Genomic DNA, 16,567 nt, shown 5'->3' on the forward strand with positions numbered 1-16,567 from the left:
TGTATTTCTCGCGCCTCATGCGGTATATCGTCATGTACAAGAACGTGTCAGAAATTTATGAATGTTATTGCGATCGGTTAATGTGCGATTTCTTCGTGCACATTATCATATCTCATAATCTTTATCTAGGTGTGAGTTGACTCTTTGTGAATCGCTCGTCCCTCCAACATTTTGTTAACATCATACATGCCGGCTGATACGCTAACAAAACGTTAGATGTGGATGAACATTATAAACACGGTCTCGGAAAGGCATACAAGACTTTCTTACAAGATATTACCGTGTCGAAGGAAAATTTTTATACTCTGAGTAACAGGCGTCTAAGAAATCAATTATCCCCGTAGCCGTACAGATGTGAATGCTGTTACATGGGATGAGTACGAACCGAACGTAACACTGTCGCAAACAATGTCTATGCTTTATATACTTAGAAAAAATATTGATCGTACGTTTTCGTCAAAATTGCTTGTAGCGTTGCCATGATACTCTCTTAAATTATGTTCTTAGTGCGTTAAAACAAACGTACATTCGCAGCAGACAAGATAACCGTAAAATTTAATTTTATGTATTTCTCTTTTCGCTGTATCTCTAAATGTGTTGACGCAGATTTATCTTACGCTTCCCACACGAATTCTCATACGATTATACATTGTTTAAAGAAAAAAAAGAATATCATACGCAATAAAATAAAAAACGAATGCAACTAATATTCAGCATAAATTAGATTATGTAACTCGTTCGCGTTATGTCATGTAATTAATATATAAAAGAAATATAGATAAATACTATTCGTCGATACAAGGTACACGTATTTAATGATTGTTCTGCCGTTTGCAAAAAGAATATTTTGCCTTCAAGAGATGCATTTCTCTCGAAGTTACGTGCTTAAGTTATGAGAAAAAGAAAAATGCAATTATGCGCGCATGACGAGACTCTATAATGTATACACTTTCACTCGCACACGACACGCACACGCACACGCGCACGCGCACACACACACACACACGCGCGCGCACACACACACGCACACGCGCGCACACGCACACACGCACACACGCACACACGCACACACACACACACGCACACACACACACACACACACACACACACACACATATGCACAGCAGAGAATAGTTAACAATGCTATTCTGTCAGAAAACGGATCAAATAAACTTTAAAACTTTCAATTAGTATTACGGTTTTATGTAAAACAGACTCAACATCCTTCTTTTCTTTTATTTTTTCCTGTTTTTCAGCTATATAGAAACGATTTTATGTAAAACAGACTCAATATCCTTCTTTTCTTTTCTTTTTTCCTGTTTTTCAGCCATATAGAAATTTTGAGATAAATAATTAAATTGAAAGCAAACACATGTTGGCAACAGTATTGATATCGACTGATCTTTCAAGCTCGCAATACACCTTGTTTAGATTTGATCCTCTATCATCCGGTGGAATGTTCTCCTTTTGTTTTTCTTTAATTAATTCTGCGAACGACTCTTTTCTACATATCCTCCGAGAGGTTTTTTCCTTTTTCTTTATCAGAGACATTTCGGTCTATCTACCACTTTCGATCATGATAATGATACCGTAAATCTCACGCTTCTCTCTCTCTCTCTTTCTCTCTCGCTCTCTCTCTCTTTCTCTCTCTCTCTCTCTCTCTCTCTCTCTCTCTCTCTCTCTCTCTCTCTCTCTCTCTCTCTCTCTCTCTCTCTCTCTCTCTCTCTACGAAGTATATATTATATATTTATTTTTATAATATACGCGCGCGCGCATGACTTGTGACGAGTCATCTTCATTTAATTTTATCTCGCATGTTTCTCTTTTTTTCCTCTGTGATAATAAAGTCGCATCGTTTGCAGTAATACGAATAGATTATAGAATATGATACACACACCTCTGCTCTCTCCGTGTGAGTAATTGTAATTGGGTGCTGACTGCTGTAATTCACAACTTCTTCTGGGAAACTGCGTTTTATTATTTGCCTAAGGGATTTTGCAAGTCCCACTGGTAAACAAGCAAGCGACAATAGTCTATAAATAATACTAGGTTAAACGCGCGTATCCGACTATCTAAGTCTTATTTCCGTTGGCGACAACGATCTGAGCTTGCATTAAACGTACTTAGTACATAGACTACATCTTTATGTTCGCTGAGAGACAACGGCGAAAAAGTTGCTTTGCTCTTTTTCTACCCGGATTCGAAAAACGTAACCGCGAAACGATGCTTTCAATATTCGCAAATAACTGAAAGATATCGCAACAGTACATTCTCTTATAACATATCCGCAATACCGCAATTGTCAAGAACAACGAGAAAAACGCGAGGCCAATACGCTTCGAATGAACATATTGAAAATTATACAGATCGTTAAATAATTCTCGGCATCATGTCGCCGAGTACAATGAAGAAACGCGAGAATACACAAGAAACTTGCAGTCCTATCTTAGGCAAATAGACTTTATCATGTTGTCATTTAGAAAGTACGCATATCAAGGTAACAGCTTGTCATAATCAACAATAAGAATTTTCACATTTTTCAGTCTTATAAGCAATATATCGTTTTTCTTCTCTTTTTCGTAGAAAGCTGTCCATTTCTTCCTCTTAATTATACGACACGCCGTCCGTTAACGTTACACACTATCCTGTACATTTGTAGCTTCTAAATAACATCCCGCGACACTCGGAAAAGTGCTTCCCACAAACGATATTTCAGCGGCTTCCTCACGAATCAAAATCCTTCGAAATACCCTTCTCGAATAATTGACCGACCCTCGTAGTCTTACGCAAAATATGGCATTACCTCGGTAAACCTTGTCGATACGAAGACTTAAAAAAATCTACCATAGGCGACAGCACCATTCTGTAATTTAGCGGCGTACATTTTCGGCATCCGGCATGGATGGTAACGTCATACTGATGTTTCGGATGCAAAGGGAGATGTAACACGAGAAACGTACAGGTTGTTCGGTCAGTAGCAGCGTCACCACCAGGATTTCCGACTGTTCGCGAGAAATTGAAACGTAACATCCGAAAATGTCATTAAAATCACTTAGTTGTGCACTATAGTTGACGCGTGTTGAAGTCTCTCGAGCTCTTCCAACGACAAGACATTCGTCTGCCCGAGCTCTGGTAGTTTGCCGGCCCGTGCTTTAGCGAGGAGTTCTGGACTGAACCATCGAGCGAGTTGATTCGACGTCGGCGACAGATCACCGCCGTTACTGCCCACGAATCCAAGACCCGGCGAGGATTGACGGCCGACAGCAAGGTTCAATTGCTGCGATCGCATTGCACGTCCATCTGCGTGTAGATCAATGATCAACGATATAATAAGAATATTATTGAAATATTAAGCTTACTAGGATTTAGAACGTATTTCGAGTAAACTTAATGTTTATAATGAATTTTTAAGAAGCTTGCGGATTTTTAAACTTGTGAAATACACGAAACACAAGTAACATTTATGCAGTGTGTATTTTTCTGTGCACATGCAATAAAGAAAGGAGAGAATCTATCCGATAATAATATGTGTACAATCCATTGTTCTAATATCCCAACGTAAACTATTTTGGCGTATAGTTGTTTGTACACATGATAATTAAAATTTACTTAGTTTAATCCAAACGTAAATTATGTCAAGACAGGGTTAAACGAGAGGGCTAATAATAGAGGCTTGCTACTATTCCGATTTCTGAACATCGTTGCATGCAATTTGATTTGGAAGACGACAAGCACCTGAAAATTAATGCAAGGCAATAAAAAAAGAGAGAATATAAGTTCAACGATTATTGTTTCTCATAAAAATTGAAGATGAGGATTTTGTTTAGTTAAAAACTTTGTGAAATTGTTAAACACTACTAGATATACATTGTGAAGCTATTGAGTGATACTGTTAAATACTTTGTGAAACTGTTAAATAGCATCTCGAGCATCGTTACCTGTACGATTGGAATTATAGTTTTGGTTCACGACAAGTTGCATCTTTGTTGCAAGTTGCGTATTCACAGCAGTTCGTTGAGGCGGTTGTTGTTGCATGCTGGCAGCTCCATGAGGCGGTTGTTGTTGCATGTTAGCGAGATGCGACGGGACTTGCTGTTGGGTCTTCATTTGGGTATTTATAGAATTTGACCTCTGATTCATCATTGAGCTCTGTGGTACGTTGTATTGCGAAACGTTGTGATGCGGCAAGGAAGTGGCCATCGTGTGCTTAGATCGTGCCGGATTGCCGTACACATTCGACGCTGTCCTATGTTGTTGCTGTTGTTGGAATTCCGCATTTCCCGTGTACTGGAACTGAGTGCTGTTCGTATTGTTACTCTTGCCACCTTTTACTATAGGTCGTCCTGAAATTAAAATTTTATGTGCGATAATTTCATCTGTGACTGTGACGACGATGCTCTTGCAAACTAGCAAAATCTGATATCTAACCGATATTTTATTCTAATTGGTAAGATACACACAAGAAATAATATATTAGATGTATCCTTGTGAAACATTAAAGGAGAAGCATACCTGGATGTTGCTTAAGAGATGGATTCGACCATGTCGATTGAGCAGATTGTGGCCGCATCGTCGTGTGTCTCGGGAGGACTCCCTGTGCAAGTAGCTGAACTGCAGATTGCATTTGTTGCATCTGAGAAGCCTGAGTTTGCGTGGACAATTTCGATGGGTCATTGCTGTTTCCTGTATTTAAATATAAAATAGTTCCATCTTAATTACATAGATTTAGAAAGAAAGATAATATTATTAAAAATATTAATTAGTCTTTGACAACTTTTTTACGACTGCGAAAGATTTCGTTGCTAATGACGCGCCTGATAATTAACAAATATCTTTTATAGAAATAAAAATAACAATTTATATGAATTGTACTGAATGTATAAAAAGCCAAACTCGTAAGTCTATAATTAAATATACAAACTAGATATTATTTACGTGAACAATATATATATATATATATACTTGAACTTATTTATACCTCGAATTATATTATTTATACTTGAACAATATATAAATATGTTCCTATTATATTATTTAGGTGGAATTATATCCAATAAGAGTCATCTTTTGCTACACCATACAATGATACTACAAGTAATAAATATTTATCGTTTGTATATTATAAAGGTTGATTCCGTGCAAAGCACAATTGCATGCAATTTTAGAAAGCACAGAAATCAAACAAGCATGACATAATTAGAAGAAGAAATATGTGTGAACTCATACATGAGAGAAATGTAATGCTGATAGTAGGAGCAAATGTGTGTAAAAGAAAAGCTGAAGCGTATAAGATGGATTGATAAGGCCTTTTATTGTAAAAAAAAAAAGAACTATTTCAACATACTATTAGAGTGTAATAAATTTATATTAAGAAACGAAGAGTTTGTTTTATAAAGTGCTTGAATTTCTATCTCCGCATATAAAATGAAAATATATTTCTAAACATTTGTCAGACATCAGAGACATAAATCGCCAAGCGTTTGCACTCGGGACATCAAGCAAAAAACAAAATAGCTGCCCTTCATTATAATGCAAAAATAATGGAAACAAAAAATTTTTTTGCTGTACGAAAGAATTATTACTTTATAAAATATCAATGTGCATTCTGAAACTTCACGATGATATTTCTCCTCCACGATATGCATCCGGCGCAATTAGACATTTTCGTGGATTGCAAGTGGAGTGGTGTTTTGCGAATCAATATTTTCTACCTCTAATAAATTTTCTATTTCGTCTGACGATGCGGAAATGATTACTTTATCAGTTTCGTCTACGAGCGTTTCCTGCTCAGATGATATTTTTAGTACCTCATCGAGCGAGGTAAGACTATTATTGTTGGTGTCGTTATTGTCGCCTATCATGCTGGAATTCGCTGCTTTCGCATCATCACTTTCATTCGCATTAAAATCGAGGACACTTTCCTCCTTCGTTGCAGTAACATTCATATTATCGTCCGTGTTTTGTTTCTGCTCTAACGGACACAAATACTTGGTCTTTAGAGCTGACTCCTCCGGATCGATAGTGGTAATGTTGTTCGTGCGATGAGTAATGGTAGAATGTAAGAAAATCATTTTAAGAGTTTCATTTTGCACTTGATTGACAGAATTGGGAAATTTAGATAGAGGGTTGGCGGAAGGTATGATTAAACGATCCTGAGACATGCGAGAATGGTTAATATTTCCATCGATTGTAGCGGGAATGGAAGTCGTTTCTACTTGATGAAATTGATTCGCACCGTCAGGTTCCTTATCAGCAGTCATTTTACGTAAAACGGATGTTGGAGTAAAAGCAAGCGGGGTCGGACTCATTGTTTGCTTAGCTGGCGAGTTAATGGGACTCGATGAGCGTTGCTGAACTTGCTGCTGCTGCTGCTGCTGCTGTTGTTGTTGTTGTTGCTGGTCCTGCCGCTTGCGATAATTCTCGCGCTGCTCCTCCAATTTTTTCTTGATTAAAACATTTTGTATTATAGATTGAGTGTGCATAACGATCTCCCGTGGCGACGGCACTCTATGCGGTATCACTGTTATCATAATAACAATTTTACACATTAGAATTCGTTCATATACTTCCCTTGATTTTGTTAAGACTACCTAAAGGACAGTCTATAGAAAGAAACGTCGTGATAGGCTTATAGAAAATATTACAATATACAACATGCCATCCACTATTTTTATGTAATTCCAACAAATTTTATATTTATATTTATGCATGTATATAAATCAAGGTTTAATCGTACATTACGATTACGACTAGATCTACTTCTACATAGAAAATGATATGAAAGAAATAAAAATATGAGGTTTACTGTATTTACTACATTACCTGGGTGCTGTACTGTTAAAGTACTAGGACTAGCTGCCAAATTTGGTGATATTATTGGAGGTGGACAATAAGCTGCATTCCAAACACGAGATACAAGATCATTCAGTTTGGCAAAACTTCCAGCTTATAATTGTTTAATTGTCGTTTAAAGGGAGTTATACTTTGTTTCCTATTAAATAATAACGCCCGTGTGCGCGCAATGACTCACCATTGTTCATAGGAGATGGGATTCTTTGTTGCTGCTGTTGATACAGCATCTGCTGCAGCATGTGATCCTGCGGTGTGGGGGCGGCGGGATGCGGATGTGGACTCGCGGTACGTGGCGTAGTACCACCGTACATTTTCAAAATATTCACCAATACTTCTCGATGGCGATGCTGCATGACGGGATTCTACCGGCACAATACGATTAATTGCAAAAGTTCCTTGCATCAGATAGATATTCCGTAATAGAGATATCTATAAAATGCCTGAATTGTGGAGGGCTCACTTGTAACTGCTGTATGAGATGTTGCCTAGTGATTTCCCCCTGCTGTAGACCCTGAATAATCGCTTGAGCTTCCGGTCGTTGTAGAAGCTCTTGACTCGAGGGGATATTATTCAACATCATCTGCATATCCGTTGGTACAGGACTCACACCTAATATTCGCTGTCCGCCCATCATCATCGACAGCATATCAGAGTGTCGTTGTTTCTGTTGCTGTTGCTGTTGCTGATGATGATGATGATGTTGATGTTGTTGTTGTTGTTGTTGTTGTTGCTGCTGCTGCTGTTGTTGCTGCTGCTGCTGCTGTTAACAGAGTATGCATGTCATTCAATAGAGTTCACGATGTACTAACTGTACCGAAAACGTAACGGACATATACTTGTATTTGCAAAACTTTTATTAGATTCTCATGTTGCATCTGGGCCTGATGCGAGTGTTGAGTGGGACCAAGTGGACCGACATGATTGAATGTTGACGGATGGATTGGTTCCGCAGGCGCTGGGGGCTGTTGATGCGGCATTGGTGGTTGAGTCTTCAGTTGAGAATTAAGTAGCTGGAAAAATAAAGAGAGAGAGAGAGAGAGAGAGAGAGAGAGAAAGAGAGAGAGAGAGAGAGGGGGTTATTATGACATATAGTTTTGCGTATTTGTGTACAATCAAAATTAAAAGAAACACATTTACCTGCATTAACGTTATAGGTGGTTTCTGTGCGATAGGTCCGTTAGCTGCAGGTACAGCTTGTCCTCCGTTTACTTGAGCAAGCTAAATCATTCGCATAGACATCAGTTTAACAATGTCACAAGTATCTTTACGAGTCTAGACAAGCGCGAGTTTGTCGAATACGCACCAGTTTCTTAAAAGCAGAGAGATCTTCTTCAGTCTTATTTACACGGGGCGTTTCAGTCGAGGTTACAGGTGGAGGAGCGCCGCCCCGCATGCGTGCTTCTAATTCTTCCAAACTGTGCACAACTTTTCCACCAACTTCTAAAAGAAATCGACATCTTTCATGGTTACACGATCCGTATCTATCTGATCCGTTTGTCTTACCCAGATCCTTGATGGTGCAGTTCTTCACCAGAGGCGCCATCGAGTTAACCGCGTCCCCTTGGCCGTTTTGATTCGGCTTATTGCCGCGATGCAACATCTCGAGTAACTTGACGCCGGTCGTAGCAGCGTTTGTATTATTCGTCGTGTTGGCCGGAGAAATTGGAGTGAAGTAAGCGTTCGATTCCGTTACCGATGGTATTTGAATATTTGGCTCCGTGATATCGTTCAATAGATTGTTGAGTAACTCGTCATGTATGGAAGCTCTGCGACTGTCTGCTTGCTGAACTGGACTTTCTCTCTTAAACCATTGACTGAAACGGGAACAGGTACCGCCGTTCGAGCCAACTCCGTTCTGAGAACAAGAATAAAGATACGCTTCAGTCGAGTCCGAAGAAAACACGACAAAGAAATCATTTGTACAGATACTCTAAACGATCGATGACAATGACAATGGAGAAACTGAGTGAAGCATTCACCGTTAACAATCCTGAGACGCCAGGGAACGTGTCGGATTTCAGGAACTCATCCAGATTGAAATCGGGATGCGAATCCTCTCGATGCTGATTGGCGGTGGAGGTCTCCGTCGTTTCCGATATCGGCTCGTTTACGATACTCTCGCTGACGTCGTTCTCCTTCTGCGCGGTGGACGACTGCTCAGCCTGCTCGGAGATCGGGGAATGCGGAGCTGGTACTGCGTTTATCGACTGGTCCATGGCGGTCGGGGTGCTGCGGCCCTTCGGGCCGGACGAGTTGCTTTCGCTCGGCTTCTCCTCCTTCTCCGTGGCGTTCTTCTTGGCCCGTTTCTTCTGCGCCAAGGTCTGCTTCTTGTTCTTGCTGTTGCTGGAGTTACCGCCGCTGTTCACCGCCTTCTCCTCCGGAATGTCCTCGAAGCCTCTTAACTCAATCGTGTCGTGCTGAGACGTCGGTCCGGAACTGAACCATTCGGGCTCGTCCGAATCACGATTGTCACTGTAAGTCCGCCGACGGTCATTGCCGAATCTCTTGTCGCGCCCGCGATCTTTGTCGCGCTCCTGGACCTGGTGGTTGCGCTCGTTACGTTCCACACCTCGGTCGCGGTCGCGCTCTCTCTCGCGCTCCCCGTAATCACGGCCGAACGATCGCCGCTCGAATCTCTCGTCCCGTTCGCGCAGGTTGTCGCGATCGCGATCCCTGTCCCGCATGATATTGTCTCGCTCCTTTCCATCGCGATTATCTCGATTGTCACGATCGCGCATAGAACCACCGACACCGCTGCCCGATCTGAAGCCGTAATCCGCGCGCTCCGGTTCGATCTTTTCATTTTCAGACCTGAAGTCCCATATATCCCGCGTCAGGATTCTTCCGCTGCCGATTCGACGGACGGGTTCTCGATGGCTGACCTGTGAAGCATTTCCTTTGCGTTACACGATTTCGCGCGAGGCGCTCTATATGTATGTGTGCGTGTGCGCGTGCACATGTTTATGTGTTATTTGTGTTTATAAACAGAAGACAAAAAAATTTAAAACGAAGACAAATAAAGACGCGTGTTTTTCTCGGTAAGGCAAATCGCGATCGCACAGGACGAGAGTATCACCTCCGTTTTGCCAATCGGGCTCTCGGGACGTCGATTCGCCGGCTGATTCACGTTGACGAAACACCCAGAGTTAAAACTCCTCCGTTGCGGGCTCAAGACGATGCCGTCTTGCTCCTTGCGTATTCGGTCTCGCGGGTCGCCATTGCTGCGTCGCTTGCTATGATTCTCAGTGATTTGATCACCACGTCCAGTCTTTTCTTCTTTCGGGGGTGTATCACTGCGCTTTCTGTCCGAGTGCCAACGCTCGGGATCCCAGACGCCTCGTGAGCTGCGCAAAAACGTAACGTAACGATCAGAAGCGAGAACGTTGATTAGGTAAGAGAAAGAGAAAGAGGGAGGAAGAAGGAATTTTCGATATTCGTACATGAATATCGAGCGATCAACGAATCAAAACGTTACGACGTACCTGTTGTAAGCGACGTCTAAAAATGCAGGCCTACGTTTGGACAATCGCAGATTCTTTATCAGCATCAGCTCTTCCTGAACATACAAAAGCATATATTAATAACACACGATATATCGCCGCAGACACACGAGAAGCTCTCGCGATGAGTCTCAATAATATTTACAAGAGCGACATTTACCCGAGAATATTGAAACTGAGGTCTAGAACGGCCGATTTCCATGATCGAAGTATCAGTCACCTCTCCGGCTACCGACATCGATATAATCGCTTCATCTCCTGCAAAACGCAACAGAGAAATCAGAATTATCGAAGAGGCAGACTATGGTCGAAGAAGTGGTCGATGCTGAACGGGATCCAGTTCGGTCGAGAACGCAAGATTCAACGGCGCATTGAACTTCGTTTCTCGACTTCGAATCAAAGACCGCAAACACGCGCTCGCCTGCGCGTGCAAGCACGACACAGAACGGGAGGTCATACTTACGGAAGGTCACCCGTTTCAGAGGATTGATCGATTTGTTTTTCCGGTACCACCGGCAAGACCTGGTCTGCGTGACCAGGGTCGCGTCTAAGAACGGAGACCCGGTTGGCCCGACCAACGGACGTTTTCGTGGTCGCCGATACCAGTTCGAGCCGATAATGCAATTGGTGGTGTACACTTTCATATTTTTCGCGAGAAAAACGAGGCGCGCGCGCGCACACGACGACGACACACAACGACACAAGAGCCTTTCCTGCTCTGCGTTTATTAGATCGCCTCACAGCACTCTCCGTCTAACCGTCGCGCTTCTGTTTCCTCTGTGCGACCGTCTCCGGCTCGAATGTAAACAAACAGATAAAGGGCAAACGGACAACGAATATTCCCGTTCAGGTTCGTTCACGGATACCACCTCGATCCGTGAGTCAATTAGAAAAGAGATCCTCTCTCCCAAAAGAAAAATTCGTTAAAAGCTCTCCCCTTTTATAAGACTCGACGGTAAAACATCGGCGGGATCTGAATAATCGATGGCTTCTTTTTGATTGGTCTTCCAAGAGGTGCTCTTGAGGAGACTCTCGTCTGTGTTCCTCGTCCTTCGAAGCCAATAGACTCGAAGACAACAAACTTTTTTTCCCTGCCTTCCGTGCCTCTTCGTGAAGAGGAGAAATGTCGAAACCGATATTCGGCTTTTTAAATACACGTGAAATAACTGGTCTCTCCGTTGACTCTTTACTATTGGAATAACGACTCTCTCTCTCTCTCTCTCTCTTTCTTTCTATCTGTGTGTTCACTGGCTGTATATCACTCACGCAACTTTGTACTGTAGGTACGTATGTAACAGTTAAGTAAGAAGGTACAATGCAGACTGACAAATTCAAACTATTGTCAGACATGATGAGAAAAGTGGGCAAACCAATCAAAGCCTACCTGAGGAGATCCTAGACAAGCGGATACTTGATTGGCTAATGAAACATTTTAAATATAACTGACCCTTATCATTAGGGGGTCTTCTAGAAATTGTAATTATCTTCCAAATATAAATAAAAGTCAGCTCCAGATTTATACTGACTCTTCCTAGTGTGAAAAACCTATTAAACCATCCCTTTCTGAATACTCCAATGAGATATCTGTCAATTATGGAAATACCACAATTGACAGCTGACAGGTGAAGTTTGTGTTCTCTCTCACGATAGGTTCCTGCCATCTGAAGGCGAAATGTACACCGGATCCATTCGTTTTAACCTATGCCTTCTGCAGTCTCTCAATTGTCGTTCCCCTTTTTGGCAGATGATAAACAAGTTTTATCTCCTTAAAACTGCAGCAAGCGTATCGTAACGCAGCTAATAGGAAGAAACAAGTCTATTCTCGTCGATGGGAACGAAACGCAATGTCGTGCGCGAGGAGGTTATCTCCCGACAAGAATTGAGATTTCGCGAAGTCAACGAGCTGTCACGGCATCGTTTGAGAAATAAGAAGAAGCGAGTGGCGTTATTGAAAGGAATAAGACGATCACTCGAACGTACCCTCATTCTTCTTCTTCTTCACCGTCGTCGTCGTCGTCGTGGTCGTCGTCGTCGTCGTCGTCGTCGTCGTCGCCACCGCCGTCGTCGCAGTTGCTGGAGCCGTAGTCGTCGTCGTCATCGTCGTCGTCGTGATCGCGGCCGTGGTCGCCGTAGTTGTAGTCGTCGACATCGCCGTCATCGTCGTCGTCGTTGTCGTCGTTGTCACCGTTGTCGACGACGGCGGCTGCTTGTCACTTGTCACAGGCTCCAGAGACATCGCGTCGTCGCCGCCGCCGCTGCTGTTGCTGCTGCTGCTGCTACTACTAATAGTGGTGGTCACGTCGATCTTCGTTCACCCTTTGGAGGGATAAGCGCGTCCTACGGATTCCGATTCCGTTGTCTCCTCTTCGATTTCTTAGATCTTCTCTTAGATCCTCTTTATGCGATCTACATACCCATATACACTATACATGAAGCAGAGATGCGCGCATACACACACAATACACAAAATACATACTGCACACACACACACACACACCCACACACACACACACATACACATACGCACAGAGAGATACACCAACAGAGATTTCCATATACTAACTGGATTGCTAACTTTCCACGTAACTTGCTCCAAGTGGAGGGGGCGTGGGACGCCATATCATTTTGAGTGTATAGTCGCACACATAAATACATCACACCGAAAGTTACTATTAAATCACACAATATTAGAGTTTATAATGTTGAACATAATTGAAATTTTGAAAGCACCGTCATTAATTACGAACAGTATACGCACCGACAGATAATAAATACCTAAAATACTCAAAGCGACATAGTGACATTCACTAGATCTGGTTACAATCGAATTTCTCGGTCACATGCAACGGGTCTACATATTCGTGCATCATGACTGTGATTATTCCGAGGAAGCGGCGTTACCTCAACGTAGCCTTGACAGACAGTTTCCAATATATATAAGGCGAGTTATTGAGAGCAAGAGTTATATTATCACACAAGGAAACTTCTGAAATGAAAATACTTAAAAATGTTTCTTAATATAACTAGACTAAGAGAACCTTATGCAAATTAGAGTTACAAAGCAAATTCGCTTGTTTTCAAATGAGAATTTTGGTTATATACGTTGGGAGTTGTCAGTGTGAAGTTATTTGATCTAACGTTGTCATTTCCTCGGAATAATTATAATTATGATGCATGAATATGTAAACATATTGCATGTAGTCAAGAAACTTGATTGAAACTTGAAAACTAGATGTAGTAAATGTTAAACTATTATATCAGATTGTGCATAAAAACAATATCAGATGGATCTTTAGCTTTAATAAAATAAAATATGATACTATTTCTGCAATTAAAGTAATAAATCGATCATGTGATATGCACAGATACTATATATATTATATATATTCAAAATGATATAGTATCTATCCCATATTATTTTATCATCTAAAGCAATCTAATTAGTATGGCTTATAGTTTACATTGTACTTTTTGATATACAAACTAAAATAGCGATATATGTGCGATATATTCAACTGTGTTTAAATCCAATGTTTATGTCATTTATATATTAAATTTATGAAAAGTATAGTAAAGTTAAAGTACATATTATATTTTACGCAAAGATAAGTCATTCACAATTAAATATTTATGATTACTTACAAAATTGTACATGGAAAATGCTAATTTTCTCTTTGCACTAATACTAAAATTGGTTTTTCTTTACAAGATTCTGAGAAATATAAGTTTCCTCTGTCCAGTTTAATCCCATTTGTAATTTATCCCACTTACGAAATGGTTCAATGAGTCATGAGTCTATCATAGAATATAACAGCAAACTAATCTAATCCAACTTTATAAAATATCCATAATGACTATTATTTGATATACTATAATTTACAGAATCATAAATATATTTCATGCTCACACTATTTTAGTTTGGTACTTATTTTTCAAATGTATTGTACTATAGTTTAGTACACAAATGTTTATATAACTGGAATTGAGTTAATTTAGTACAAATATAATATTTGATATGAATATCAAAAAATCAGTATAAACTAGGCCTATATAGAAATCTATGTAGCAATCTAATTATATATATATATATATGTGTGTGTGTATATATATACAGAGTGTTTCTTAAATCCACTGTCCAATATTTTAAGAGTTATTTTTAAGTCTCTAAACTTTAAAGTCTCTTTACGAAACAATAATTTCAAAATTTCAATAAATTCAAAATTTAAAGACACAGGGTGTTAAAAATTTTATAAAATTATTATTTTTTAATAGCTCTTAAACAAAAACATATTAGAAAAAAATGAATGTTTCGTATCCAACCTTTCTCAAAATATTTATATAAAAATTGTACATATCTAAAAATAACATATCAAGGAATCCAATATCAAAATTTTAAGATTTATTTTAATATTATTTAATCAAAATAAGAAAACAAAATAAATAAAACAAATTAGAAAAACAAATCTTTTATCAATGCTATGTTGCAACTGTCAAACGTATACTTAGTTGAAACTAAAAAATTAAATTTGTAATATATTGGGCATTTCGCATTTATAAAGTCAGATGCATTAAAATACTGAAATATAAATATCTTCTAATAGTTTTATTGCAATATACCAAGAGTACTTTCTTATAGATAATAAAATAAAAATATACAAAACATTTGATTCTATCCATATAAGTTTTAAGCGGTAATGTATTCTACTTGAATTGTTTCTACGCTATTTTTACAATATTGCAATTTTAGATAAAAAAATTAATATAATATAGCTTATATATTTACTAACTCAAGTTTGAAAAAAAATCTCTTCCTTTAGGAGCTATTAAGGAGAAATAATAATGTTATGGAATTATTTACATCCTTATATATCTTACACGTAGAATGTTCAACATCCTGTATATATATTATGGAATTTTTAATACCCTGTATATATGTGAATGTATGTATATATTACTTAGTACTATTTAAATATTATTTAATATCACAGACTGGTTTTTTCCTTTTTTACGTCTTTTAAGTCTTGATGGCACAGCTAGCGATCGACGAAGTCTCGACGGGGCAACACAACTTCTCTCACTCGTTTTGACGGATTGTTCAACGAAAAGGAGGTGCGAGAGGAAGGGAAAAGAAGATATGAGAAGAAGACGGATGAAGAGAAGGGCGGAGGGGAGAGTGACAATCGAAAGAGAGAGAGGAAAAATGAGAAAGAAAGAATGAGAGTGAAGCAGAGAAAAAGAGAGAGAGAGGGAGAGAGGGAGAGAGGGAGAGAGAGAGAGAGAGAGAGAGAGAGAGAGAGAGAGAGAGAGAGAGAGAGAGAGAGAGAGAGAGAGAGAGAGAGAGAGAGAAGAGGTGAGTTTATAGAGCACTAAGAGTTTACACGCGAAACTGGACGAATGAGTATAAGTTTGACGGTTCGACGATACGTGATCACACGACTTTTCCAGCACGTGTCACCACAAAACAATCATGTCAGTTACGGTCCGTAGTGGTTTCCCCTGGTTGCAGATCGTCGTCAGTCCATCGATCTGTATCACGCACAACTAAAAAACTCGTACACACACACACGGTACTTGGCTGTCGCTCGCGCTGGCTATGCAAAAATAGAAAATGGCGCACGATCTCCACTTCCTGCTGCTGTTTCTCGTTGCCACTGTGATTATCTCGACGTAACGTGCGTTTCTTTGCCGAGGAGATAAGGAGATGCAACTTTACAGCACGCGTTCCTGGAGTACGAAAGAAACAAATGGACGACATGTAAGAGGCGATGTCGTCGATAAGGATTTAACAACCAATTGTATACGTCCGACACGCATTCGCAATGCATAGAACGATGCACGAAGAAACCGACCAATCGCGCGCTCAACGCACGTGACGCCGTATTGCGGTTCTTTTGCACTAGAGGACCGATTGGTCGATTTTAACTAGTCTATGCTGAGAATTAGCAACTCGATTGACCAATCGTATGTTTGATAATGAGTTTAGTAATATTTTAGCTAACGTTTTTGTATCTAAATCATCCTCATCGGTACCTATCATGGAACTCTGGTCTGTTCTTTTCAGCTGCATTGCGGAACTAGTGCAATAAGTTAGAATGAGACAACTATATTTTTTCTCACTTTAACTTATTGCACCAGTTCAGTAGTGCAGCTAAAAAGAACAGACCACTCGTCGGAATCGATTCCGATCGGAATAATTCCATTTCCCCTAGAAAAGA

At 40.0% G+C, this 16,567-nt stretch overlaps 1 protein-coding gene across 7 annotated transcripts; it reads right to left on the bottom strand.

Moving 5' to 3' along the window:
- Window positions 1-1,768: 1,768 nt before the first annotated feature.
- On the bottom strand, window positions 1,769-15,574 carry LOC105184674 (myb-like protein Q). 7 transcript variants are annotated; one of them, XR_003113514.1, is made up of 18 exons: window positions 15,343-15,574; window positions 12,333-12,758; window positions 10,513-10,610; window positions 10,335-10,408; window positions 9,929-10,196; window positions 8,832-9,734; window positions 8,356-8,707; window positions 8,156-8,292; window positions 7,990-8,070; window positions 7,689-7,862; window positions 7,313-7,612; window positions 7,031-7,214; window positions 6,823-6,894; window positions 6,236-6,520; window positions 4,513-4,683; window positions 3,939-4,343; window positions 3,610-3,735; window positions 3,142-3,300 (listed from the first exon to the last, which is right to left on the bottom strand). XR_003113514.1 is itself a non-coding variant. In XM_019842102.2 (17 exons), the coding sequence occupies exons 2-17, from the start codon at window positions 12,586-12,588 to the stop codon at window positions 3,053-3,055; spliced, it is 4,008 nt and encodes a 1,335-aa protein (XP_019697661.2). In that variant the 5' UTR covers window positions 12,589-12,758; window positions 15,343-15,573; the 3' UTR covers window positions 1,769-3,052. The 7 variants fall into 7 exon arrangements, 6 of the variants coding, with proteins under 6 accessions (XP_019697661.2, XP_025158222.1, XP_019697665.2 ...); XM_019842102.2 differs by lacking the exon at window positions 3,610-3,735 and having other exon boundaries at window positions 1,769-3,300; window positions 15,343-15,573; XM_019842106.2 differs by lacking the exon at window positions 3,610-3,735 and having other exon boundaries at window positions 3,053-3,300; window positions 7,313-7,609.
- Between the last annotated feature and the right edge of the window lie 993 nt (window positions 15,575-16,567).

The sequence above is a fragment of the Harpegnathos saltator genome, unplaced genomic scaffold (assembly GCF_003227715.2).
Source record: "Harpegnathos saltator strain DR-91 unplaced genomic scaffold, Hsal_v8.6 scaffold491, whole genome shotgun sequence".
In the NCBI taxonomy this organism is placed as follows: Eukaryota; Metazoa; Arthropoda; class Insecta; order Hymenoptera; family Formicidae; genus Harpegnathos; species Harpegnathos saltator.